Source organism: Leptomonas pyrrhocoris, assembly GCF_001293395.1.
Source record: "Leptomonas pyrrhocoris isolate H10 chromosome Unknown, whole genome shotgun sequence".
Lineage (NCBI taxonomy): Eukaryota > Euglenozoa > Kinetoplastea > Trypanosomatida > Trypanosomatidae > Leptomonas > Leptomonas pyrrhocoris.
The window spans coordinates 31,855-57,539 of record NW_015438371.1 but is presented as its reverse complement, the minus strand read 5'-3'; the positions used below and the strand labels follow the sequence as shown (position 1 = coordinate 57,539).

The 25,685-nt window shown below is 59.5% G+C and overlaps 7 protein-coding genes across 11 annotated transcripts; all 7 read left to right on the top strand.

Moving 5' to 3' along the window:
* Nucleotides 1-257: 257 nt before the first annotated feature.
* ABB37_06612 (hypothetical protein) lies at nucleotides 258-14,436 on the top strand (the record flags this gene model as incomplete). The annotated part of the gene is made up of 1 exon (XM_015804927.1): nucleotides 258-14,436. The coding sequence occupies exon 1, from the start codon at nucleotides 1,132-1,134 to the stop codon at nucleotides 14,434-14,436; it is 13,305 nt and encodes a 4,434-aa protein (XP_015656220.1). The 5' UTR covers nucleotides 258-1,131.
* A 739-nt stretch (nucleotides 14,437-15,175) lies between these two features.
* Nucleotides 15,176-16,120, top strand: ABB37_06611 (putative mitochondrial 50S ribosomal protein L17; the record flags this gene model as incomplete). 2 transcript variants are annotated; one of them, XM_015804926.1, is made up of 1 exon in its annotated part: nucleotides 15,176-16,120. In XM_015804926.1, the coding sequence occupies exon 1, from the start codon at nucleotides 15,209-15,211 to the stop codon at nucleotides 16,118-16,120; it is 912 nt and encodes a 303-aa protein (XP_015656219.1). In that variant the 5' UTR covers nucleotides 15,176-15,208. The 2 variants fall into 2 exon arrangements, with proteins under 2 accessions (XP_015656219.1, XP_015656218.1); XM_015804925.1 differs by having other exon boundaries at nucleotides 15,182-16,120.
* A 610-nt stretch (nucleotides 16,121-16,730) lies between these two features.
* On the top strand, nucleotides 16,731-17,461 carry ABB37_06610 (hypothetical protein; the record flags this gene model as incomplete). Of its 2 annotated transcripts, none has more annotated exons than XM_015804924.1 (1): nucleotides 16,731-17,461. In XM_015804924.1, the coding sequence occupies exon 1, from the start codon at nucleotides 16,814-16,816 to the stop codon at nucleotides 17,459-17,461; it is 648 nt and encodes a 215-aa protein (XP_015656217.1). In that variant the 5' UTR covers nucleotides 16,731-16,813. The 2 variants fall into 2 exon arrangements, with proteins under 2 accessions (XP_015656217.1, XP_015656216.1); XM_015804923.1 differs by having other exon boundaries at nucleotides 16,779-17,461.
* Nucleotides 17,462-17,939: 478 nt separating this feature from the next.
* On the top strand, nucleotides 17,940-18,602 carry ABB37_06609 (putative Eukaryotic translation initiation factor 1A; the record flags this gene model as incomplete). Its single annotated transcript, XM_015804922.1, has 1 exon — nucleotides 17,940-18,602. Exon 1 carries the CDS (start codon nucleotides 18,096-18,098, stop codon nucleotides 18,600-18,602), a length of 507 nt encoding a protein of 168 aa, XP_015656215.1. The 5' UTR covers nucleotides 17,940-18,095.
* Nucleotides 18,603-19,794: 1,192 nt separating this feature from the next.
* On the top strand, nucleotides 19,795-20,863 carry ABB37_06608 (hypothetical protein; the record flags this gene model as incomplete). The annotated part of the gene is made up of 1 exon (XM_015804921.1): nucleotides 19,795-20,863. Exon 1 carries the CDS (start codon nucleotides 19,937-19,939, stop codon nucleotides 20,861-20,863), a length of 927 nt encoding a protein of 308 aa, XP_015656214.1. The 5' UTR covers nucleotides 19,795-19,936.
* Nucleotides 20,864-21,094: 231 nt separating this feature from the next.
* On the top strand, nucleotides 21,095-21,858 carry ABB37_06607 (hypothetical protein; the record flags this gene model as incomplete). Of its 3 annotated transcripts, none has more annotated exons than XM_015804920.1 (1): nucleotides 21,095-21,858. In XM_015804920.1, the coding sequence occupies exon 1, from the start codon at nucleotides 21,229-21,231 to the stop codon at nucleotides 21,856-21,858; it is 630 nt and encodes a 209-aa protein (XP_015656213.1). In that variant the 5' UTR covers nucleotides 21,095-21,228. The 3 variants fall into 3 exon arrangements, with proteins under 3 accessions (XP_015656213.1, XP_015656212.1, XP_015656211.1); XM_015804919.1 differs by having other exon boundaries at nucleotides 21,133-21,858; XM_015804918.1 differs by having other exon boundaries at nucleotides 21,137-21,858.
* Nucleotides 21,859-22,216: 358 nt separating this feature from the next.
* Nucleotides 22,217-24,619, top strand: ABB37_06606 (putative mitochondrial hypothetical protein; the record flags this gene model as incomplete). Its single annotated transcript, XM_015804917.1, has 1 exon — nucleotides 22,217-24,619. The coding sequence occupies exon 1, from the start codon at nucleotides 22,256-22,258 to the stop codon at nucleotides 24,617-24,619; it is 2,364 nt and encodes a 787-aa protein (XP_015656210.1). The 5' UTR covers nucleotides 22,217-22,255.
* Nucleotides 24,620-25,685: the final 1,066 nt, after the last annotated feature.

Below are 25,685 nucleotides of genomic sequence, written 5' to 3'. Positions count from 1 at the left end.
TGGCGAGGCGGTGCCGTTCTTTGCCTGGAAAAAGGTCTCCCTTCGACTTGGTCAGCAAGGGCTCTCTCAATACATTTCGACTTTCACGGGCGACCTTCCCAACATGTTGAAACGACCGTGATGATGTCGGTGTTCTTTGTTTTGCCTCAGTGACGTCGCGCGGTTCTCTTTTTCTTTCTCTTATGTCCCCTCTCTCCTTCTCACGTCGTTGCACCGTTCTCACACGCACACACACACCCTTCCCCCTCCTTTTGCAAGCAAATTATAGGTTGCTGTGCGTGTGCCACGTGGTTGCCTCTGGCTTCGTTGCCGGTGTTGTGTAGCCGGTGTTTCCTTTACCCCATTTAGCGAGCTTTTATTTTCGGGTGGCATACATAGCACGAGTAAAAGCACTCGTTGGAAAACTCTTCTCATATCACTTTACGTTTCGCAGCTGTCTTGTGTTCTGCTGCAACGCCTACCATTGGTGCTTCTCTTGTCATTATATTATTTCTTTGCGCAATCACGTAAAAAAAGGAAAGAACAAAGACACGCATCCGTGCGGACGTGGATGCGACCGCCTCTCTTTCCGCTCTGTCTTCCCTTTCTCCCCCCGCAGCCGATACACTTTGGCGCCCGCCGCTCCTTATTCTTGCATAGAGGCTAACTTCCACGCCTGCTGAATCGCTTTCTCCCTTTTTTTTCTTCGTTAAGATCTTCAGCCGCCTTCGGGCTTTTTTTGAATCTGCCGGACTCTTTTCTGTGCTAATTCTCCCTTTCTCAGCTGTCCTGCAAAGACCGTTTTGTGTATTTCCGGCCAACGTTGTATTATATATTTATTTACCTTTATCTTCCCTCGCTGTTGTTAGCAAATATATATTTTTTGCTGCACTTGTGTGTTGTCTGATTTCTCCATTTTATTTTTTGGGAGGTGAACCGCCCCCTTCTTTTCTTGTTGCATTCCCGTCAGCTTCTGCGTCGTTGCTGCTCCGTATTGGAAAAAAGGGCTGAGAGGAGCTCTCCGCCGTATCCGCCGCGTTCCCCCTTTGCCGCTTTTCAGTTTATACCACCATTTACGGGCTCGGACTCTTCTTCTCGTTCTTCTTCTTCTCTTCGCATCTGCTTACACTTGAACTTTTGTGTTTCAGCGTCATGGCGAACTCCGACTCCACGGTGGAGTTCGACACGAGTCTGTTCCTCCAGTTTTTGTTCTCCGTCATCTTTCTGTTTGTATGCTGTTTCACGTTGATGCTGTACGTTGATAAGGCGCTGGCCTTTGCGACGGTCGTTCTCCTGCGCTTCTTGGTGCTGCCGCGTAACATCCGCATTGGCCTCAGCGGCCTGCACATTGCGCCGCTGCAGGGACGCGTTCTCTTTCGCGACTTCACATTCCAGACGGAGAATTTGTCGCTGCACATTGTGGACGGCTACGTTACCCTGGCGTTCTGGGGCTTCTGGTTCAAGCGCTCCCGCTGGAGTCGCGTGCACGAGTACATGGTGTGTGACACCCTTGTCGGTACTCGCTGCCGGGTGCGGCGCAACCTCGCCTATGTGAAAGGTACCGTCGTCCACGTCGATGTCGAAAAGCGGAAGGTGTCCGTGCAGTTCGATGAGCAAGGCACAAACAGCAGCGGCGACGACATCGACGTGGACGACGCGGGCACTGGCACAGAGCCGCATCCCGACCCCCTCCCTCGGCTCTCTGGTGATCTGAACCACTCAGTGCTGCGGGAGACCAACTCGACGCACAACAGCAATTACAGCAGCGCAGGTGAGAGCCCGAACGTGAAGGAGGCGACGCCCGCGCCGCTGCCGCCGCAGTCGCAGTGTCGCAGCACATTGAAGGAGTTCACCACGCCCGTCTCCGTGCCGGATGCGGAGGCGCTGAAGCGAGGCAGCAACCCGCCCGCCCGCTCTGAGGGTCTCGGGGACGAAGTGGTTAAGGTGGTGGACGCCAACGACGTCTTCGTGCGCAGCCGAGCCGGTCTCCTCCAAATCCACCTCAACGGCGTGCGCTTGTGCATATACAACGCAACGGGGAAGTATTTGGACCTCGCCAAGGCAGCGGCGACGCAGGCGGCGAACTCCGCCTCTGCCACCGCTGCTGGCTCAGTACGCGAGGGCCGCGGCAACAACAACAATGGTAGCAACACCGCCGCTGCTGCTGCTGCTGCTGCGGCGGCGGCGCGGAGAGATAAGCGAGGCCCCACCGCGGACGAGAAGAAGACACGAAAAGCAGAGGAGGCGTTGCGGCGGCACGGCAAGGTAGCGACAGCGAAGGAGGGTGTGAAGCGAGCCGTTATTCAGTGGGTGCGCAAGGCGGCCGACAACTCGCAGGGCTGGGAGCAAAATGATCTGGACGCGCAGGGGATGACGGAGCCGCCGGTGTCCGCCGAGGTGCGGGCGGCGCGGAAGCTGCAGGAGCACAACATCCTCAACACGTCGTTTGCGCAGAAGTTCTTCAACTTTATCGGCTGCGTCGAGCTTGAGATTTGCTCTGCGCATGTTGACCTCGGCGCCGTTGCGGGGACCCATCCGTACTTCTTACACCTGACGTTCCACCAGGGCGAAGGCCGCGTGTTTCTTACCAAGGACAGCTGCCCCGCACTGGACCTTTATCGATTTGTGACGGAGCTGACGCTGCGTGAGGTGGATGTGCGGATGGCGCAGCTGGACAGCAAACTCAGCAAGACCCAAGTAATGCGTAACGCCACGCTGTACGAGTGCGCGCGGCTGCTCTTCTCGGGTGTGGCGGAGTCCTACGAGCACCTGCCCTTTGAGACGCCATCGTCGTCGGAGCTGATTAGCCAATACGGCGTGCTGATGGACGGAAAGGATAAGGGCACCGTGCACCTCGTGTGCTACAAGGATGCCGCCAACGTGTACGCAGGCGAACCGGTGCGTCGCGGTGCGCTGCCCACGACAGGCGTGGAGGTTCTGATTGACACGCCGGTCATTCGCTATGGCCCCTGGCTCGAGTACTGTCGCATGCAGCTGTGGCAGTACTTCTTGCCGCCGAATTACCTGCCCCTGCAGGAGCTGCAGTTCGTTGTTGGCCTGCCGCGGCCGAACGCCGGGTTTGAACTGCTCGTGCTGTTTCTGCGCGACACCACGTGCGAGATCCCCTTCAAGCGACGCAGCATCGTGCCGTCTCCGCCTTTCGGGATTAAGGACTCGCGGCGCAAGGCGAAGATGGTCGCCACCATCGGGGCAGGCGCGCAGTACATCCAGCCCGCCTTCTTTCTCTTGCCAAAAGAGGAAAAGCAAGTCTTCCAGGGCCTGTTTATCGCGAAGGACGTCACTGTGTGGGCTAACTGCGTGCTCGACCGCGAAACCATCTTGTGCCACGCCGACTCCGTGCAGTTCTTCGTGGATCGCCAGGACGATCGACTATGGAATGGGCGGAAGCTCTTTAACATCCTCACAAAGTTGTCGGGGGTCGAGATGTACTGGTACATGGTGTATGTGGACTATTTCCTCGACTTGCTGAACGACTGGCAGTTTGCCGCCAGCATGTACCACGACGCCCCTCTCTCCACCGAGCTCTTCAACACGCTTAATCGATCGGTGCGCGACTTCATCCCGAACGTGAAGCGGTTTGAGGTCTTTGTTGAGTCCACAGCGTCCATTCACCTCAACGTGAACACCCACAACGTCGTCTACGCCGAGGACCCGAACGACCTGGCGCACAACATTATGGCCACCGTGAAGTTGCAGTCGGGCAGTTTTAGCGTGGTGCTGCCGAGCGACCAGTATCAGCTCAGCTACGAGAACGAAGTGACGAGGCCCCTGGAGGCCTCGGCGCGGGAGATCAAAGCGTACCTCAGCCTGCCACCGAGCCACCCCCTGCATGACCAGGCGAGCGCTACGATCCCTTGGGCCTACTCGGAGACGTTCAAGATGAACGGCCTGTTTGTCATGCAGGTGCCAAACCAGTCGATCCCCATCTCACGCGACAACATGGACCCCACCACCGGGCGTACGAAGCTGCACAACTACTTCACTTTGGATCTCGAGTTTACAAACTTGCGAGGCACGTTGATGGGCACGCACATTAAAGCCCTCATCCAGTCCTTCCAGAACATTTTCCTCGACAACACCTTCACCATCGCCCCGGACGAGCTCTTCTGGCTGCTCGCGAAGCTGCAGTCACACGCCACGACGGGGAAGAACAAGCGGAAGGAGTTTAAGCAGTTTTTAGAGCAGAGCCAACCCGCCGGGAACGATATGGAGATTTGCGTGTCGGTGCGGCTCGTCGACGTGAGTGCGACCGCCACGACCGGGCAGGTGAACGGCTCCCCGCAGGTGAACCTCTCCACCGGCCTCGTCACCTTCACATACGTCAAGCAGTTCGCTGTCACCGACACGGGCGTCACACTCTCGCCGATTACAGTGCGCTTCCCCGACCGCCGCGGCAACTTCTCTCGCAACGCGGAGTCGAACATGGTTGTCGGTGCCATCGCCGTCGCGCTGACGAAGCACTTCGGCCAGATGCCGCTCAAACCCAAAGTGCACGAGTCGATGGAGGTCATCGTCGACGGCGTCTCGCTGGAGGCCACGGCAGAGCAGCTCATGCTGCTGGTGGACGTGGCGCAGACGATAGGGCGGCATTTATTGGCGGAGGACATGATGATGGAGGCGGAGGTGGCGGACGCGCTCTCCGCGGCGGAGCTGCTGGCAGAGAAGGTGGTCCGAGCAGGCCCACTGCGCAACACAACGGACGCTCCCCGCTCCGGCGGTATGCGTCGGCGTCGTGCCGGCCGCGGTGGGACGGCGCTCTTCGGCAGCGGCGCTGCGGTGCCCGCCGGACCGGTTGCCCTCAATGCCTCCTTCGAGCCCAGCCCAGACGATCCGGAGGGTACGAGCCGCGTGGACGACGACGACGACGCGGCGGGGGACGCGGTGGAGATGCAGGAGTGGCGCTCCGCCCGCCGAGCCGCGGCGCTGCCCCAAGGCTTTCAAATCCCCGGCGAGATGGAGGGCGAGGAGGAGGAGGTGCAGGTCAGCGTGCAGCCGTCCTTCATCACCTCCACCCCCACCACCACCGCCGTTCCCTTTTCGCAAACGGCGTCGGCCGTGTCCCCGCAGGAGCCTTTAGAGCCGTTCAACACCGGCGGCGGCGGCGTCCCCATCCTGCACTCCTACGAAAACGACGCCGCTCGCCCGTCCACCGTTGGCAAGCACGGGCACAGCCGCAAGCGTCGTCGCCTCTTCTTTGCCGACTCGCCCACCTCCAGCGCCCACACCTCCGACACGGAGCACGACGTGGCCCATCAGCACCCCTTCGCCTCGACAGTGCCCTACGACGTCGCACTGGGTTTTGCGAACTTCATGGATGAGTGCAACAAGGCCAGCGACGACTCGAAGGACTACGGACTCTTCTTCTTGATGGTGAACATAGGCAGCGTGCGTGGGGTAGTGCGCATCGGCGAGGACGGCTACGCCGCGCTGGAGCTGCCGGCGGGTGTGACGATGGCCCAGTCGACGGTGAACGACGGCAACTCGAACAAGCGCCTGAGTGCGGCTGCGAAGGACCTCGGTGTGCAGCTCATGCTACACCGCACCAGCGAAATGGCCCTCTTCTACCTGCCCTCTTTGAAGGATGAGTCGGCGGGGGGCAACTATTTGGAGGTGATGGCGCTGCACACCTCACTCTGTGTGCGGCAGTACGTCGCCTACCCGTTTGACAAAAGTCTGGAGAACCACCGCAGCAAGCAGATGCAGTTTGTGGAGGAGAACGACTACGAGCAGCTCATCGGCTTCCCTTTTCAGAACGCCGCGACGCACTGCCCTCCAACGGTGCCATCAAAGACGCCGGCGGCAGCGGCGGCCAATGCGGAAACTGCCGGTCAAGGCGTGTCGTCGTCAACGCGGAGAACGCCGAGCACTGCGGTGGCGATGCCGGAACCGGCCACCATGCCTCGTCCCACTCCACTCAACAAAACGAAGGCGGCAGACCTCGCTGCTGCCGCCGCTACAATGTCTTTGGTTACTGAAGCTCCTGATGCAGCAACACGGGGTTACTCACCAGTGGCAAACCAAGCTTCTGGGTCTGTGCCACCGATGCCGCCAACAACGCGCTCGTGGATACCTGCAGAGCTGTTACTGCACCCGCCAGGCTCAAGCGCTGAAGGAGACAACTCGGCGGCTTCGCCGTTGCAGCCACGCCCCTTCCCACACGACAGCCGCGGCTCCGACGTCTCCTCCGACTCCCTCGACACGATGGCACACAACAACAATGCGAAGGGCAACGACAACGACGCTTCTGGCGGCAAGTGGAGCGGGTGTGCAAGCCTGTCCGATACAATGTTCCCAACAGACAAAGAGAAGCCGGAGGACAGCAACCGCTTTGAGACGTGCGTGTCGCTCTCCGCTGACAGCTCCGCTTCCTGCACCGGCAGCACGGACGACTTCTTCAACGACTCCTCTTCCGAGGACTCTTCGCGGCGGATGGTAGACAACCGCGCCTTTGCGGCGGACCGCTGCGTCGGCCACAGCGGCAACGACGGACCTGTACCCGCCCGCGCCGGCAGGTCTCCGCAGGCCCCGCAGGGGCCTCAAAGCACCAAACCCAGCACCGCGCCGTCCAAAGGTTTCCCTGCCGGCGGCGCTCCCGGTGCGAGGGGGTCTTCCGCGGCGTCCGTCCACGTCCCTCCGCACCTCTTCTACCGCACCTTTGACAAGGCGGAGAGCGACGACAACGGCGTGTGCGCGACAGACTACTGGCCGCCGCAGCGACCCAGTGGGCCGCAGAAGGTGCGGGATCGCACCGGCTTTCATGCACAACTCCCCATCGTCGGCTTTTACCCGAACCTCGACCTCCCAACGCGCGCGCCCGTCTTCTTTTCGAGTATGAAGCGAGACATGCTGCAGGCAGAGGCGGACCTCTTCGCGTGGGCCCGCTGCGTCGTCGACAACCGCGAGCGCTCCAAGCACAACTCCACCTCGCGTCACTTGCACGTGGCGCTCTTGGACCCGATGACGGTGTTGGTGACACCCGAGGCGGCGGTGCTGGCCGGGGCCGCGGTGCGCCTCTTTCTGCAGATGCACGCGTCGCTTGGGGGTCCCAAGAACACCGACCTGCAGCGGGCCGCGTCCCCGTTGGTCAACGCGGCCAACTCGACCTCGCCGGCGGCTGCGCCACCGCGATTGCTGCGATCGCACGCCAAGAAGAGCAAGACCCGCACCCAGCAGAAGCGTTGGCTCTGGGAAGACAACATCATGAGCGTGTCCGTCCCCGCGATTGAGGTGAAGCTGCTGACACGGCTGCCGGTGCCGGCGGAGAACCTGCCAGACCCGTCGTGTGCGGTGGACGGCGTGTACAGCTCGACAATTCTCGTGCGCAACCTGCGCGGCATTATCGCACAGAACCGCCCGCCGAGCGGCGAGGAGGTGGGCGACGCTTCGCAGAAGGTGTCCGCCTCGCTAAAGCTTGACACCTTCGCCGTTGTGACGCAGATCGAGTGGGAGCCGCTGCAGCGGGAGGGCAACCTGCTCGCCAAGGTGCCGCTGGTCTGGTACGACAGCGCGAAGCCGTCGTTGGCGGTGGTGTTCTTGACGCAGGTGGCGGGGAAAGGGAAGCGAGATTTGTGGCGCGGCACAGACGGCGGGGCGTGCAACATTACAACAGCGCAGATTGCCTGTCACGTGACGCGCGACTTTGCGGACTACGTTGATCAACTCCGTCATCTCATTAAGGAGGTCATCGAGGACGTGCGAGGTCGACTGCGGGCGGCAGGCAAGGAGAGACTGTCGGGATCATGGATAGCGTACAATGAGAGTTCGTCGGTTACGCCAGGCAACACGGATGCGTCCCCGCTCAGCCCTGAATGGAACGCCTTTGTTTCTCGGGCCGGGGAGGGCGCCCGCACGCACAAGAGTAGCACGATCCAAGGCAAAGGCTTTCTAGGAAGCGTCACCATTCGGTTGATCGACACAGCGCGGGTGAGGCAGCGGATTGTGGTGAATGAGCACGAGGTGAGCCACGTGGAGCTGCGGAAACCCTTCTGCAACTTCGTGGCTGTCATGCCGAGACTGCTGCGGGATCGGCAGGTGCACATCCAAGGCGTTGGTGAGATTGATCTGGTCAGGGCGCACGTGCTGCCGTCGGCGCTGCACGTACTGCGTCCCCGCGCAGCCCAGCGAAACCGCAGCATCGCGGCGAAGTTGCCGAGTGGCTCGCCGCACAACGGTTGTGGTGTCGGCGGTAAATCGCCCGCCGTGAGCGTGCCGACATTCTTGGGGTCACCCCAGACGGCCACAATGATGGAAGGGAGGTCAGCCTTCAGCATTTCCTCTCCGCAGGAAAGTTCCGCAGCCGCCGCAGCTGCCGCACGGCAAGGTCCAGAGAAGGGTAAGCCGCTTCTGATGATCTACGATGGCACCTTCACGGTGCATCAGCTGGATTTGAGCGCGAAACACTCGGACAGCAACTACGTTCGTCTCTTAGGAAAGGAGCTGACCGGGTGTGCGGAGTCGCGCATGGAGTCGGTGGCGTCGCGGGAGTGCGTGCAGACCGAAGCGCTGACCGAGACCATCTCCGATGTCCTGAAGGCACGGCTGCGCTCCAAGGCCAACCGAGCCCGGGAGCGGGCGAAGCGCAGCCGCTACCCCGCCCCGCCTGAATCGACCGAGCAGCTTCACCTACACTCCACTGCTTCCTTCTTTGCTCATCAACTTCAACTGCACTACGTCGCGGAGTGTGCGATGGAGCCCATCTCGCACGAGTCGGGCCCGCGATGTGAGACGACCGCCTCTGCGCCGCACATCATGCAAAGGAACAAGATCTTCACCGCGGACATTGCCAGCGTCGTCCTCGTGGCGCAGTTTGCCTCGCAGTTCAACGTGCGCGGGGATCAAACGAACCTGCACATGATCGTGCGCCACGTCGTTTTCGACTCGCCGTACTGTCTGCAAGCGGCGGAGATGCTGCACCCGCAGGTGAACGCCCTCGTCAGCTCGTGGCGCAATGCGGTGAGCGAGATCACCAACTCGATGCGTCGTGAACGCGGCGACGGCTCCAAGTCCTCCGTCGCCGCTGCCACTCGGCGCGGCGTCTCGTTCTCAGACAAGGAAGTGAGCCGGGTGCGGCGCAGCAGCGCCATCACGTTGCAAATGCAGGCCACGTCCATCACCGGCTACGCCGGACTGCCGCAGGGGATCGTACAAAAGTTTTTGCTACCGCAGATCTCGTGCTTCACGAAGTCGTCGTCAAATGGACGCGTCGATGTGAAGCTGCACTTACACCCCTTTACGATCACCGCCCACAACGCACCACAGGAGAACTACCGAGTTGTGCTGCCGCACGTGTATCTTCTCTACAGCCACGACACCATCAAGATGCTCTGCAGTGTTACCATGGGCACGATTGCCATCACCATCACCCCGCTCTTCATCAACCACACCTTGCTCACCTACGAGAAGCTGATCAACGACGTGCTGGTGGTGCTCTCCTCACCCGCCGCCAGCGACGAGACGGTGGGCTCCCCCACCTCTCTCTCTCCGGGAGCAAACGACGACGACGGCGCCATGCGACGCGACAGTTCGAGTTGGCCCTCCGGCGGCAGCGGCGGCGCCGGGAACGACGACGTCGGCCAGGACACACACACACGCGGCAAACCCAAAGGCGGGCGCGAGCGGGACGCCGCTGACAACAGAGGTGGAGGTAGTGTTCGTAGTGGCGGTGGAAATCCTCTATCGAGTGACCGCAAAGTCACGTCGGTCTTCGCTGATGAGCAGCAGCAGCAGCAGCCTTCTGTCGCAGAGCCCGACAACTCCCGCTCCTCCGCCGACGGGCCGCGTCGCCGCCGGCGTAGCTTTCTCTTCCTCCTGCAGGGCGTGCGGCTTTCTTACTTGACCTCCATGACGACGCTGCGGTTTACGATACGCAACCTCAACGCCACGGCCGACACGACGGAGGGCCACAGCCGGCAGACACTGCGGTGGGTGGTGCACGTGACGGATGCGCAGGCGGCGCTCGTGGACCGCGACGATCACGACCAGATGATGGCTACCTACAATAATTTAACCGGTGCCAGCAACGGCGCGAGCCCGACGGTGCGGGACATGGCGCAGGTCGCGGCCACCGCCTTCGGCAACGGGCGGGGCATCGAGACGGCCAACAAAATGAAGGCCGCGCACCCGCTCGGTGGTTTTCTCTGGGGCTCCGTCGGCCTCTCACTGACCCTGTCCAGCGGCAAGGTAGATGAGAACCGTCTCAAGAAGACGCTGCAGGAGTCCGCGTCCTTCAGCAGCTACAGTGAGGAGCTGCGTAACGCCTTAATGGAGTCCTTCACTAACTCGACGTCGAAGTGGGAGCTGGCAGTCTACGAGCCGCTGGTGATCCTGCGCATTGGCCTCGACGCGCTCATCAAGCAGTGCCTGCAGGAGACCGAGGACGACGTGCGGGAGATGAAGCGGGTGACCCACGAAGAAAGCCTCACCGCCATTCTGCATCTCCACCGTTTGAAGCGCTTCCAGCGGCTGCAGGCGAAGAAGAGGAGGCTTGATCGACTCCTTCGTCGAGCTCAGAAGGAGCAGCAGCGCAAATTGCGCACCATGACGGAGCAGGTCGCCCACGACATGGCGTACCGCCGCGGCGGGGCCCACCCCGAGGGCAGCGAGAACAGCGGCGGCGACATGCTCGACCACTTTAGTACAGTGAAATCGCACAAGGTGGTCGCCACCGTCACGGGGTTCTTGGTCGTGGTGCCGTTTGGCGATGCTCCGTTTCGCCGCATCTTGGAGAAGCTGCCGGACACGTTTGCGTGTGGGAAGACGGACCGCCACATCCACACCGCGTCGTGCCTGAACCGACGTGAGCTTATTCCGTCCTACGCGCTGAAGATCAAAGTGAGCGACCTGTCCTTTATCTGTAACGTGGAGGTGGTGAAGCGACTGGTGCCCGTCCTGGTCGCCGACCCCTCCGGCCACCCCGGACTGCCCGACTCCATCTACGCCACGGGCGGGTCTGTGAGCCAGGGCTGCAACACCACCATGCTCTTCTCTGGCCGGGTTCTAGCGCAGGACAGCCACGTCTTCTTCACGGGCGGGTCGCCGCTGCGAGGCGAGGTGACGCTAAGCGACATCCTCCGCACGACGTCGGTGCTGGGTGGAAAAGGGCTACTCACCAGCTACGCCGCGGATGAGCACGAGCACTCGCTGAACAACTTCGCTGTCGACTCGATTGAGGTCCCGCTGCGTGTGGAGCGCCAGTCCAACACGATGACGGTGGGGGTGGTGGTCGACGTGTCGGAGCCAAAAGGGTGCATCTCCTCGCTGTTGCTCAGCCTCCTGCAGCAGCTCTCACTGGAGCAGCCGACCTCGAAGTTGGAGGCGCACCTCCTGCCGCGTCGCCGCCGTGGTCGAACTTCGACGCAGGCGGAGCGGGCGAGAGCCAGCAGCGGGGGCGACAACCAACGCGTACTCTACAGCGAGGAGGTGCAGGCGCCGACAGAGGAGCCGATGTGTCTGCACCTCGACATCACCGGCCGCATCGAGGCGAGTGAGCTGGCGGTGTACTGCTTCTCTGACCCAGAGCGCTTCAGCACGGCGAATACAGCGCAGAATGCCGGTGCGGCGATGGGCGGTGGCAGCGGTGGGAGTTACCCCGACTCTCACACCCTGCGTGCCACGAAGCTGTCCAGCACGGAACGGCGGGTGGGCTTCGACATGGGGTTGACCATCCCCGGCAACAGCCGCTGGCGGACGCCGAAGAACACGCCGGCGGACGCACCGGGCCAGGCCGGCATCGCAGACAATACGCACAATCGCTACCTCATTATGTCCCTCCCGCTGCCTGGTGTGGTGGTGCGCACCGTCGCACGTCGCGGCCGGGGTGAGGGCGTCGATGATATCGCCATGGTGCGTGCGGAGCTGCGTGTTGGCACGATGGAGCTGAGCCCCTACATCACCGCCCTGGCCCAGGAGGTGGAGATGTGCACCACAAGCTACGTGAAGCAACGCGTGGAACGCAACAAGGGCATTTTTTCCTTTGTGCAGCAAATGGAGGAGGAGGTGCCGCTGCTCGGGGTGCCGCTGCATTGCGCGCTGATCGAGGTGCTGCTGCCGATGCCGCGTGCGTATGCCGCGGCGCTCGGACGAGAGGAGATGCACACCGCCGTGCGGCTGCGTCGCTCACAAGCGCAGGGCGGTGGCGGCTACGCGGCGGACGACGGCGCCGACAACGACGATGACGACGGCGTGCGCAGCGTGTCGCCGCCACCGCAGCGGAGGGCGCGGGGCCTCACCGCCGTCCACCTGACAATTAGCGATTTCTGCCTCGTTTTCACCACGGAGCCTGCGGCATCGACGTCCTTCACTCTCTACCTCGACAACGGCGGCACCATCGACGTCATCTTTAAGCACTTTCTACGCAACGACGTCAAGGAGCGCTTTCTCCGCAAGTTCCCCGACGTCTCGGTCGCCGTCACGCTGCGTCGCTTACGGGCGGAGTGCCAGACAAAGCTGGAGGTGAAGTCGCTTGAACTCTTCTTGCCAGAGGCGGAGCTCAGCATCAGTCGGCGAAGCGGCCTCATTGGCGTCGTCGACAACATCGCGGCGTATTTTCCCTGCAACGCCGAAGGCACCGAGCCGAACCTCACGGTGCGCCTGCAACACGTCTCGCAGCTGTTCCTTGTCCTTGACATGTGGTCGTTTACAACCTCCGAGACGCTGCGCTCCATTCGGCATCTCTTTGCCCGCGGTGCGGCTGGTGACGACATTGCAAAGCGCATGGCGCGGACCCAGTTGGGCCAGCAGGTGGTGAAGGGCAACCACGCTCTGCACGAGGTGCGAGCGAAGGTGGTGGATCGACGTAGAATTGTTTTCGTCGGTCTCTCGCACGCGCTCTGCCTCTGCGACATCGGCGCGGGGAGTGCCCATCACTTCACCATTGGCGAGGCGCACATGGTGGCCGAGGCGGCGGTGCGGGCGACGGGGTGCTCCGTCAACCTGCTGATTGGCCGCGCCACGAACACGTCCATCCGCTCCGAAGGCGTGCTGTCGGGAGGGATGATTATGGATAACGTCTTTGCGAAGGCCTTCGTCATTCAGAACGCCGAGGACGCGGAGGTCTTCGTCCGCTCGCCGGAGCAGCGCACGTTCCGTGAAGCGCTGCTGGTGCAGCAGGTCCACGTGAACTTCAAAGAACGGCAGCTGAAAGACGTGTTTGACTGCAAGGTTGGTGACTTCCGCGGCAACTCGATGGACGGCATCGGCGAAGAGGATTTCACTACGACCGACCTGGACGCTTCACTGCACCACGGCTCGCTCGGGGTAACACCCAGCACCGTGCCCGCCCTGCTTAACTTCGTGCGCAACATCAGCACAATCATCGCGGAGCAGCGCCGCGTCTCTGCGGCGAAGCTGAAGGAAAAGACGCTCCACTTGCGCCATGCGGAGAGCGCCACGAAACGGCCGCGCAGCGTCCCCAAGGCGGGAGGAGCGAACGGGTTTGACCATCTGCCGGCAGCCGGCCCAGAGCACGGCAGCGACTCGGAGAACAGTCACAGCAGCACTTCCACACAGCCCGCTCGCGGGTGCATTCCGCACTTCGGCAATCGGCTTTTGCGCGTTCCCTGCGGCCAGTTCCGCATCGGGCTCGACGATACGACCGTGTTGTTGGGTGCCATCTCGTCCAGCGAGGCCACCTCCGGCTGCGTCGTTGTCAGCTTCTCGAAAGGCCGGCTCTCCTTTGCCGAGTGCCCGTGTGACGACTACCGCGCGGCGAAGAAGGTGTTGGTGATCGAGACGCACAACGTGGAGCTCTTCCGTCCCGGCGCTCCGCGAGTCGTGGTGATGGGCTTCCACGGCGTGAACCACTTTGAGTTCTACACGCGTCAGGTGCTGGGCAGCGCCGAGGTCGGCTTCACCCTCACGCTGCGGCAGACCAACCCATGGACCGGCAACCCGCGCTTCCGCGACTTTGAGGAGATGATTCATCTCATCAAGTCCTTCACCGATAAAAAGAACGCGGATGTAATTAAGAAGTTCGGCCGCGTGGACACGACGACGTTCCCCGCCGACGGCGCCGGCTCCCCGCTGCCCCGCGAGAGAGGGGTGACGGGACTTGCGGCGGGCATGGTGGACCTCGATAGTCAGACCAGCCCCACGGAATCGATCAGGGCCTCCCCCACGGTGGAGAACGTCGCGGCGGTGGTGAAGATGGATGAGCGGACGCTGAAGGCACTCCGCAGCTCCAAGTTCTCGCCGCAGCTCCGCTTTGGCGGCGACGTTTCGGTAAACACGGAGGTGATTCTCAACTGGCTCGGTGTGACGGAGAAGATGCTGCCACACGTGGTGCACATGGCGCTGTGCGACAAGCTGGAGAAGCTGCTGAACTCGCTCGCGTCCTTCGCGAGTGAGCGAGTGCATCGGCGCAAACGGGCAGACACAGAGGAGAGTGCAAAACCGCCTTTGTCGCGGCCGGAAGAAGCGCGGAAGTTGGAGTACCACTAGTTATCAACGCCGGCCGGAGTTTTTTTTTTGAAAAATCTGTCGTTCTTCTCGCACCACATCTCCTTTTCTGCCGTCTTCCTGCAAGGTGTGTTGTTGGTTTGCGTTGTTGTGCTTCACGGTGGCTCCGTGCGTCACCGCGCCCCCCCCCGCGGGCACACCTACCTCGTCCTTGCTCCTCGTTCGGCCGTTGTGTGGAGCACAGGGAGGAGGACACCTTTTTGGTTTCTTCGTCGCCTGGCGCACGTCTCATGCGCGCTGCGCAGCTTCTCTCTTCTGTTGAGTTTATACGTTTGCTCTGTAGATGACGTACAACAAAGCGCAGAAACTGATCGGCAAAGGGATGCGCCTCCATTCTCCTTCCGTGCTTCCTCGCCAGTGTGAAAGCTCGCCGTGGTCAACGCTGGTGTCACAACAGGTGCCGCCCTTGTGTTCTCAGTGCCTGGGTGAGTGAGCGAGGAAGGCTGCAAGGCGGAAGAGGGCTCCTAAAAGGACACGTAGGCGCACACGTACGTGGACTGCCGGCGCGAGGAAAAATGCTGGTAGTGTTTTCTTCTTCTTCCCGTCTGGAAGCGCTCACGCGTGCGGTGTCGTCCGCCGAATCTGCTTGAACGCTCCGCACAATGTCCTTTTCTGCTTTTGTCATCTTGTCGCTCATCTTCTCGGACACACCCGGTGATGCCGGACATCGCTTCCCCGCGGCGAAACTAACTTCTCTTTAAAAAAAAACTATTTTTAAAAAGTCAAAGAACGAGCCAGGTAGCTAGAGAGCGCGATGCTCCGCTTGTGCCGACTTCTGAAGGGCAGGCCGCCGCCGGTGCTGGGCAACTCAAAGAAGGCGCGCTTCGCCGGCGTGGACGACAACCCGTCCATCACCTTCAAACCGTGGGACACGTCTGAGCCGCTGATGGCCGACTACGGCTGGGAGCGCGGCAAGCTGCCAAAGTTCCGCGCACGCAGCCCCTATCATCGCCAGCAGATCGCCCGTCGTATGGTGACCGAAATGATCCGCAAAGACTACGTCATCGTCGGTGGCGCACGCGCGCCGGCGCTGCGTATTTTGGCGGACCACGTCGTCGAGCTGTCGAAGTCGGGCGACACTGACTCCCGCCAGCAGCTCGCCTACTTTCTGCAGGACCCGCTAATGGTGGACAAGGCCTTCGACGAGTACCCGCGGCGCTTCCGTGACATGAACGCCAAGTACGCGATGATGACGCGGCTCAAAGGGCGACGGCGCTCCGACGGCGTTGCGATGTACTTTGTGGAGTACAAAAACCGCGACATGAGCGACAACCACAAAGGCGAGGACTACTCCACCGGCCCGGAGCGCTTCTTCTTGCCGCCGCGCATTGTTGAAACGGAGAAGGGCATTCAGCGCCCACCTCACATGCAGATGGCGTTTGACCGGTGGGCCAGCAAGTTCAAGACGGAGGAGTTCCATCACTGGTGGCGGCTGCGGCATGCGAAGCTGCGCTACTGGGGTGTGCGCAACGTGCCGCACCCGAGCGACGTCGACCCGCTTTGGACGGAGAAGGAGGAGGAGGAATGGCACAACGAGATGCTCGCCAACACCGGCGACTTCGAGGACTTCGACCTTGACGACGACTCTTTTGAGGCCACCGGCGAGGGCGCGCTTGGCGGCCCCGCTGTCTCAGGAGTGGGTCCTGCTCCGCAGAAGAAGTTCTAGAAGGGTAGGCGTGATGGGCGTTGGTCCCCCTCGTCACATCCTTACTTGCGTGTTTTCTCGTCACATCTCAGGAATGTCTACCGGTGCGCTTTCTTTTCTGTTCTTCTCTGTTCTTCTTTGGTAAAGCGCACAGGGTGGCCGCTGCGGAGGGTCGTTGTGGTATACGGTTGCGTGTCGCGTCCCTTCTCCCCTGCGGTGTACGCAGCTGTTGTGTTGTTGGAGGATCTTTGTGTCTCACGCCTCACGAAGGAGAACAACAAAAACGTGGCCAAAACCCGTACAAAGTGACGACGGCTCTTTGTATTCTTCTTTGTGTGTTGTCTCAGGCGTGGGGTGACCTCGCACTTCAAAAGAAGGAGCTGCGTCCGTGATGACTCGTAGCAGCTCACCGTGCTTTCCAGCCGCATTCCAATGCCTATCGATACCCCGTTGGCCACTTTAGGTTCTTAATGTGGGAAAGACTGCATGCTTGCGCCGATAGATGCTCTGCTGTGGTGCATGCGAAAGCTTCTGACGTGCAGTACAGAGGCGTCTAGCTGATGCTCAAATGCATATTTTTAAGAACCCGCTTTATTTGTTTTTCTCCACCTTCCCATTTTTCTTTGCTACAGCAGCTTCTTGCCCTTTGTGGCGCATACATATTTCTTTCCGCACTATAGTTTCTTCATCAGCGCCTCTCCCGGCACTTTCACGATGCCCCTCAAAAAGAAAGAGGAGGTGTGCGGCAAGCCCAATCAGTACAACCTGCAGACGCTGGAGTACGACTGGAAGGAGCTACCCGACACGCACATTCAGCTCCCTCCGCAGCAGCCCCGCATCCGCGATTACTCCCTTGCGCCGGTGCCCGCCGCAGCGCCGCCAAAGCTGAACCCCATCACCCACCAGCCGCTCCCGAACCCTGCTGCGGGCCCCTCCTACACGCCGCTGCCCTCCCCGTCCAAACCTGCGCAGGAGGAGGTCAACCGCCGCACCCCGCAAGGCCGCTACGGCAACAACAATAGAAAGGATCACGTAGCCGAATTGCTTGGAGACGGCGGTGCCTCTCCGGCGTACAACGCCCCTGCGCGTCCATCGCCATCACCGCTACTGCCTGTGCCGCCGCAGCAGTTTGCGCCTGCGCCTGCACCTCCACCAGTCTACCCCTACGATGTTGGGGAATTCGATCTGCAGCAGGCACCGAGTCGCTCGCCACCTCCCAAATTGAAGGCGTACGGCCTTGAAGATGTCGCCGTGCCTCCGTATCGGAACGACGGCTATGCGGTGATCCAGTGGTCGCATGACGACCTACGACGCGTCGGCACCTCCAACGCACTCGAGGCCCAACGCTCCTACCTGCGATGAACCTCGGTTCCAATTTCCGTGGTCCTACGCCTTTCTTTTTTTTCCATTGCTGCTTTGCTCAATGATGCCGCACTGTACACATCGTTGTTCTTCCTTTTAGCGATGCAGCGTTGTTGCGTAGGCTGTGGTCGAGGCCGAACGCGTACACGGCGTAGAGAGAACCACACGCACAGAATGGTACCGAGTTTTTTTTTGGTCTTTTACTGCTTTATCGTCCGTGCGAAGTACACTTACTCCTACGACTACGCAACCGAACGGCACACTTCTTTTGTTTCAGTGGAGGGGCGCATCTTTTCCATCGTGAGACCGCAGTGCTTACTTCTATGGCGCGAGCGAAACAGTTCAACTCGTTTCCTTTTCGTATCTCAGCATGATCATCGACGCCTTTCAATGCGCTACGCCATCAACTCTTTCTTCCACTGTCGCTTCTACCCCTCTCCCCCTTCCTCCTCTATCGACCGACCCACAAACACTCACAGAAGTCAACTGTGAGAGCTTCCCCTGCACTCTTCTCGTAGCACAATCATCACTCTGTGCGCTGCGCTTTCCTTCCCTTTTTTCTAAGAAAAAGTCTATTTCTTTATATAAGTACTTTAAGAGCATAAACCCCGCCACCGGCCTCCTCTCGCGAAAAATGCCGAAGAACATGGGTAAGGGTGGTAAGTCCTTCAAGGCTGGTAACTCGAAGGGTAACATGCAGAACCAGAAGCGCGATTTGACGTATGCTGACCCGGAGGAGGGCGAGGAGTACGCCCAGGTCAAAAAGGCCCTCGGCAACCTGCGCCTCGAGCTGCAGCTCGCCGGCGGTTCCACCGTGATCGGTGCGATTCGTGGGGCGATGGTGCGTAAGGTGTGGATTGGTCAGGGCGATGTAGTGCTCGTGGCGAAGCGGGACTTTAATAAGACCGGTGTGGTGGACGTCATCCACCGCTACACCCCGGCGGAGGTGCGCTTGCTGGTGAAGGAAAACGCCATTCCACGTGACTTCCGCTCAGCCGAGGAGCGTGACCACAACGGAAACAGCGACTACATTTTCGTGAACGACGAAGACGAGGCGCCGGAGGACGACGACGAGCAGAACGCAATTGACCGCAACGAGGTGATCATAGATGACCCGATTGCTGCCCTGGAGAACTTGTAGGGCACTGCGCCTCGCGTGTGTGCATGTGTGTTTGTGTGTGGCATCGGCTGGTTGCGCGTCCTCGGTTGACGGGAGGCGGCCGCCACGGTATGGGGAGTTTCTCTCTTCAGGTTTTATTCTGTCCGTGGAGGCGATGAAAGGCGATAATCCTCCTTATCTTTTTAGTTCTCCTTATTGAAACATAAAATGGCATCTGTGTAACCGGGCTGCAGAAGCTTCGAGGCGGTGCAATGGCCAGACGAAGACACTCAGGCTGCCGTTTGCTTCCCTTGATTTCCACACCATTCCCCCCTTGTCCGTTACACGCACACACACCCTTCTCTCTGCGTTGCAGCGCGTTGTCGAAGTCCGAAATTCAATAATCTTTTTGCGTGTTTTCATTGCTTTTCAAAGAGATGAAAACGGCAGGTCTTACCAACATCTCAAGAATCTCGATGAGACGACGTTCGATCCCTATTCTCTTCTTAAAAAGAAGAAGATGAGAAGGCGAACTCGAGATGCACAGAGAACTGGGTTGCCGTTGCATCGCAGTCGTTTGCCGTCGTCTTATGCGTGTGTGTCTTAAGTGACACTCCGATTCTCCTCATTTTTCATTTTTATAATTCACGTTTTTCTTCTCTTGATTTATGTGTCAAACACCTTATCTTTGTTTGGTTGTTTGTTGGGTGGTGTGCTCGCCTTTTTTTTTAGTTCAAGGTGTGGCGACGAGTGCGTATTTAACTAAGTGCACCTTTAGGCTTTCTAAGGGAGAAGGAAGTAATATTTATATGTAATACGTCGTATTTGAGTCAAATTACCACGGAAGTGAATCGTCTTCCTACTCTCTCTCTCTCTCTCACCGCCGGCCTACGCTTTGCTGCGTCTTTGGGGCACTTCATAGGATGTCCGAGGTGGCCAAATCGTGCTGAGCATTGCGTCGGTCTTGCAGTGTGGTGCGTGAGCGCCGGAGCACCCGATATCGCGTGTGCGATAATAGATAATAGAGAAGCGTGCTGTGCTTGTTTTCCTTTGCCCTGGGGGATGCTTCTCCTCCTCCGTTTTACGATGCTGCTCATCTGCGGCGATTGCGGCGTCGGCGTGGGAAACGGCTCGCCGTGTTCTCCCTTCACCTTTTATCTCGTCTTCGGTTTCCTCTCCATTTGTCGCACTTTATTTGTTTGCTTTTGTATTCGATAACGCCTGCTCTGCATCAGACGCTCCCAAAGCCAATTCGTAGTAGAGGAGGTTCGTAACTCCCTTTTTGCTGCAGTGAACTTCGTTGATCCATGAGGCAGCTCGACTGAACTTGTACCACAACTTCGCCGTTTTTCTTTGTCCGATTCGCATCCTTTGACATGACCGATCTAGCTTCCTCGTCTTCTTCCAAGGCGACTCGCCACTTCTTCGCCGTTGCCCTCGTCGCTGTGGCAGCGCTGCTGTTACTCGATGCCTCGCCGCACGCTTCTACAGTGAAGAGGACGGCTCGCGACGCAGTGCACGGTCTCCTCCTCTCACGTTCATCTTCCTCCGTTGCGACGGCGACGTGGAACGCGGACCCGGCGTACGACGACATCGAATCTGATGAATGCACGATCGACCGACTCGCATACGATGCAATGACAGCCGACGCGTTCTTTCGCTTCTACGAGGAGCAACGCCCCGTCATTCTCCATTATCCCGTGGACGTCACGGCACCCCGCAACTTCGAGTTTCAGCAGGCCGTGCAGAAGCAACGTCTGCTGGAGCACCACGGCCGCGACGAAATCATTCTCTCTTCCGGCAACCGCAACTCGTACGCGAAGCGCCACACGACGCTGGCGGACTACGTTGGGAACTATCTTCGTCCGCAGCCCGAGGAGGTGCGGGGTAACGCCTCGTGGTACCACTTCGGTGACCCGCACCACCAATACTGGCGCGAGGTGAACGGGCTGTATGAGCTGCCGAAGAAGTTTTTGCATCCCCATCAGTCCCCGGCGCTGAGCTTCGGCGTTGCGGGCAGCGGCACCGGGGTGCCGTTTCACACGCACGGCGCAGTCTTCGCAGAAGTTGTATATGGCCGGAAGCGGTGGTGGCTGAGTGCGCCGCAGCGAGAGCCGCGGTATGACCCGGACGCGAACACGCTACATTGGTTGCGACATGTGCGTCCTACCTACACCTCTGCGGAGTCAGCGAACTTATTGGACTGTGTGTGTGACCGAGGCGATGTGCTGTACATCCCCTCTCACTGGCACCACGCAACACTGAACATTGGCGAGGCCGTTTTCATGTCCGTATTCCTCTAGCAAAGAAAGCAACAGCGCCGACGCTTCTGAACGACTCTAAAAACAACCCCAACTGCCGCTGTGGAAATTTGTCTTCGACTCCTTTGCTTTCGAGACTCTGGCAAGACGCTGTGGCGCTCACGCTGCTGCGCCGGGAGGAGCCGTAAGCTCTCTCTAATGCGATGACGCTTGACATTTCGAAGCAACCATTACTTCTCAACTCTTTGGCATATTTCTTCCTTGCTGGTTGTAGTGGTTCCTTCTTCTCTGTCGTTGTTCTGTGCGCGTGAGGTAGCCGTTCCCAGCGACATCCACAGCAACGCCTCCATCATCATCTGAAGAGAGAAAACAAAACAAGTGGACATCTTCATCTTCTGTTGCTCCACATGCCGTGCGGCGTATCTCGCAGTGCGGAGGACCACGGCAGTGGTTTCACTGCACCACATATATCGACCTACGACCGCGCAGGCGAACGTCTACACACATACGCACACGTTCAAAAAAAACGACTGCAGCAGATCCGTCAGGCACAGAGCGCCGTCGATGCAGCCCGTCTTTTTCACCCTCACATCAGCGAGCTCGCACGCAGCCCGTGCTTAACGCGGGCGCCTCTCTACGCGGCATCGAAGAAAACCGCTTCGACTTCTTCTGAGGCCGCTGGCGCTTCTCCATCGCCTTTCGCAGCTGCGCAAATGTCTCCTGCACACTGGGACAGCTTTCTTTCGCGCAGCGCCGCGCACGAACGTCACCGCAGCGCGCGGTTGCGGGAGCTGAAGTTGCAGACAGCCGAGGATGCCGTGCGAGAGTGCACGTTCCGGCCGAGAGTAGGAAGACTGCCCGAGGAAGCGGTTGATCAGGCGGATGCCCCTTCACCGCGAGTGCTGGATCAGTTGGGCAATGACGCAGTGGCGCAACAGTGGATGAGAGATTTGGAAATCTTCAATAGGGAGATGGAGTTGTTGAAGGAGGAGCTGACAAGTCTGAGGCAAGTGGGGCAAACGCGCCATACAGAATAACTGACCATGCCGTCGAGTCCTTTTCATACCCCTCAAATTCTTTCTCTTTTCTGTCAAGGTGAGAGATCATTTGCTGATTGTACTACTACTACCACAACAGCTGTTGCCCAGCATTGGAAAAGGCAACTGAAAAGATATCATCCGTAACCGCTTTGCCACCCTCACCGAGAGGCTCTAGGTGGACAGCGTGGTCTCTGAGGTGCGGCCTCTTCTCTTTCATCACCTTCCTTGGAAACACAACAGCGACTTGCTCGCATTTATTTTTGCTGCTCTCTGGCCCATTCACACCGCTGCCGCCTCATCTTTTTGAAATCAAAGTACTTCTCTTCCGGTCCCCTCTCCTTATCGTATCCTTTTAGTTCCAACAGTGTTGTGCGCATCTATTAGATCAGTGGAAATGCGCAGAGGTGTTGCTGCCGCGCAGGCGACGGCGGCCGCGTGTGTGTGGGCGGGGCGGCGCAGCCTCCACCGCCACCACAGCCCCGACCGAACCTTCTCCCAGGAGATTCAAGATCGGCAAAATGCGTTCCGGTGGTCCAATCGGCACGTCTTCCGTCCGCACCAGCACTTCAGCTACGACCCATCGAACTGGAGTCGCACGTTGGAGGCGAAGGCGCTGCAGCAGCACACGCTCTCTCTTGTAGAGCGGGTGAAACGCACGCAGGAGCACGCGGCGGAGCGTCGTGCAAACGGAGCGGCGATGCAGCAGATGTCTGAATGTGCCTCGGAGCCGCCGACGGACCCCTGCGTGACGACCACCGACGACGACGACGTGCCTTCGTACTTCTTCTCCTCGACCGACACGACGGCACCATCCACGAGCCCACCATCAGACGACGTCGCCGCGCCGCACAACTCGTGGGAGGCGGTGTCGTTACAAGAGCTCGTCGATGAGCTGCAACGCCTGCAGCAGCTTCTCTACAGCCGCCGATACGCCGCCAACGCGTCCCTCGCTCGACGCACTCGCCAGGAAGAGGAGCATCGAATCATTTTGCTGCATCTTCTCGAGCGGCTGAGCGGGGCCGTCCTGGAGGAGACGGTCACCGTCGACGCCTGCGCCTTTGGCTGGTTTACGCTGCTTCGACACGTGGAACCTCTCGTGGATGCGATGGTGAGTGCCGCTCAACCAATGGTCACAACGCAGGAGGCCGTGCAACGCGTCTTCGTCGCTCTTCAACAGGGCCTGCTGCTCCCTATGACGGAGGGGGGTGTAGTGTATACGAGTGCCGCCGGGGGTGCGTTGTCGCTCGAGGCGCTCGTCGAACTGCTGAGCGTCGCCGCCAGCCCTTTTGTGCGCAACTGCAGTGACATTTTTCACGTGCCCGCCGTGCCTCGCATCGCCCTCGAGGCCTACGCCGAGTGGATTTCAACGGCGGCTCATCAACGGGCACGGGAGGCGGACGATGACGATGCAGAGGGGAGTTCAGCGCTGCGAGAGTGGGTGGCTCCGACCCACCTGGAGGCGTGGGCGACCGCGCTGCGGCACCTACACCATCGGGGTTCAGCGGTGGGCCACTTATGGCCAGGGTTGAGCCTGCACGTGGAGCACGCCGCCCTCTACGTCACGCGTACGCTGAAGAGCGTCACCGGCGTTAACCTCCGCGGACGTGTGAAGGAGAGCCTGCAGCGCAGCGTGCGGCCGTCTGCGCAGCGAGCTTCGCCGGAGGAGGATGAGGAGGCATCGGGCGAGCCCGCACGGGTGCGGGAGCCGAAGGCAGTCGTACTGGATGCCACCGCCCCACCACGTGGTGTGCAGGTCGCACCGACGGCGTGCGATGACGTGTCACGTGTGCTGGCAGCTTCGACGGCAGCACTGCAAATCGTTTCTGAACTCGACGGTGATGTGGCGGCCGTCTCCGACGAAAGGATGCTGCGGCCCGTGACGTCGTGTTTGCTGATGACGGCGCAGGCACCGAACTACGACTTAGAGGGCGGCGTGGTGGTGCAGTGGGCGTGCACGCTACTGCACACTGGAGCGTTGATGCTGGCCACTTCAGATACCACTACCGACGCCGCGGACAACGAAAGCCGCTGTGGAGTGCATGAAGCCCTGCAGAGAGGAGGAGAAGACGGAGTGCGCCTGTCGTTGCGCTTCGTTTTGCTCTTGTCTCGCCTGTCCTTTCACGATGTTGTGGATCGACCCGCTCTGGGTCGGCTCGCTCTCCTCCTCTCCCAGTGGCCGCTGCCTGCGTGCAGCGCTGCAAAGGAAAGGGCGGAGTGGCGACGGCTGCGCGGGCTCGTCATGAAGGCTTTGCTGGACCGATTGACGTGTGAAGACTTGGCTGCGGCGGCCGCGAAGGTGGATGGTGTGTCGACGTGGGTCGAGACGCTCGCGTTTGGCGAGTATGACGGCGTGGTGCCGCTGGAGCTGTGGCGGGCGGCCTGCCAGCAGTGGCTGCCCTCACACAACTCTCCTATCTCCACACCGTCGGCTGCCTCCTCGTCCTCTGTGCCGCCTGCGTGCTCACCGGACGTGGCGCACGCGCTCTTGCTGCTCTGTGCGCGCTACATCGCTCGAGAGGAGGCCAGCAACGTATCTGCGGTGGCGAACCTTCACAGCCTTCCTATCGCGGAGCGTGTGGCCGAGGGTGTGCAGGTGTTTCTTCACGGCAGGCCAGGGACGACGACTGCGCTGCTGCAATCTGCGGACACCTGGGATGCAATCCAGAATGAGATGCCGGCGACGCTGCACGCATTAATAGGCGCAATGCAGGCAGTAGTGCGGCGAGAAGCGGCACAGGCCAAGGTGATGCACTTCTGAGCACTGGGCGGAGTTCCGAACCGAGGATGTGGGTGCCTGCTTGAAGCGGTTTATTGCCCTTGCGCGAAGGGTGTTTTCTTTTCTCTTCTCTCCTCACACCCCATCACGGGGAAGCGTGTGAGCGAAGTCACCGTGGCGCCGTTACAGATTGCGCCTATACGATAAATAGTTCATTAATAAAAAAGGAAACTGTCAATACAAAAAAGAACACAGTTGTGCTAGGAGAGTGAATTGATGAATTCGAGATGCATCAGTGCACGGCAGCTCATTACAAGACAATTTTCACAGCTTCCTCGAAAGGAGGACCACGCAAGAAGAGGCATGCTTGCTGCTCACCCGAAGTTGGGAGGTGTTTCACGAGAGCGCGTTATGTGCAACCTGACTAGTGAGCTGGTTTTTTAAAACACTTTTAACGTTCGCTTCTTCACCCGTCCTCGCCTTTCTTTTCCAGAGTTTCTCTTTATTTTGATTTTCAAAAAGCCAAAAAAAGTGTTTTCTATCTTCTCTTCTTCATCCACTCGTCGTTCTCTCTGTTCCCGCTTTGACCGTACGTCACTGAAGTGCAAAAGAATCCGGGAAAAAAACATAGACGTAGTCTAGCAGCTACTTTTTCAAACCACACAGACAAATCTCTCACATCATTGTTGTCCTGTACGTGCGCCGCCACAACAAGGGAGATCAACGAAACCGTAATAAACATTATTTTGTTTTATATATCTCTGTATTGATGTCCACGGACTCTTTTTCGTCTTTAACGCAGTGACTTCCATTTCACACGTGTGATTTAACGTTTCAACGGCTTTCTCCTTCGTTTCTGCCCTCTGTCGCGCCGACGTGTTCTCCTTTACGCGACAGTTTTATGTTTCCACTCTGCATGCGCAACCTACGGGGACCGCGTCATTAACAGCCGCATCATTATTCACCTTTTTAAGCTGCTGACCTTTTGTTTCAGCTTTTCTTTTGTGCTTACTGGCGCTGACGTGACAGCGTCCGAGATCCTCTTTCCGCATCTACGTAGTTTGCGCAGTGGTCCGCCGCCTTCAGCGGATTCCTAAACAGCAGAATC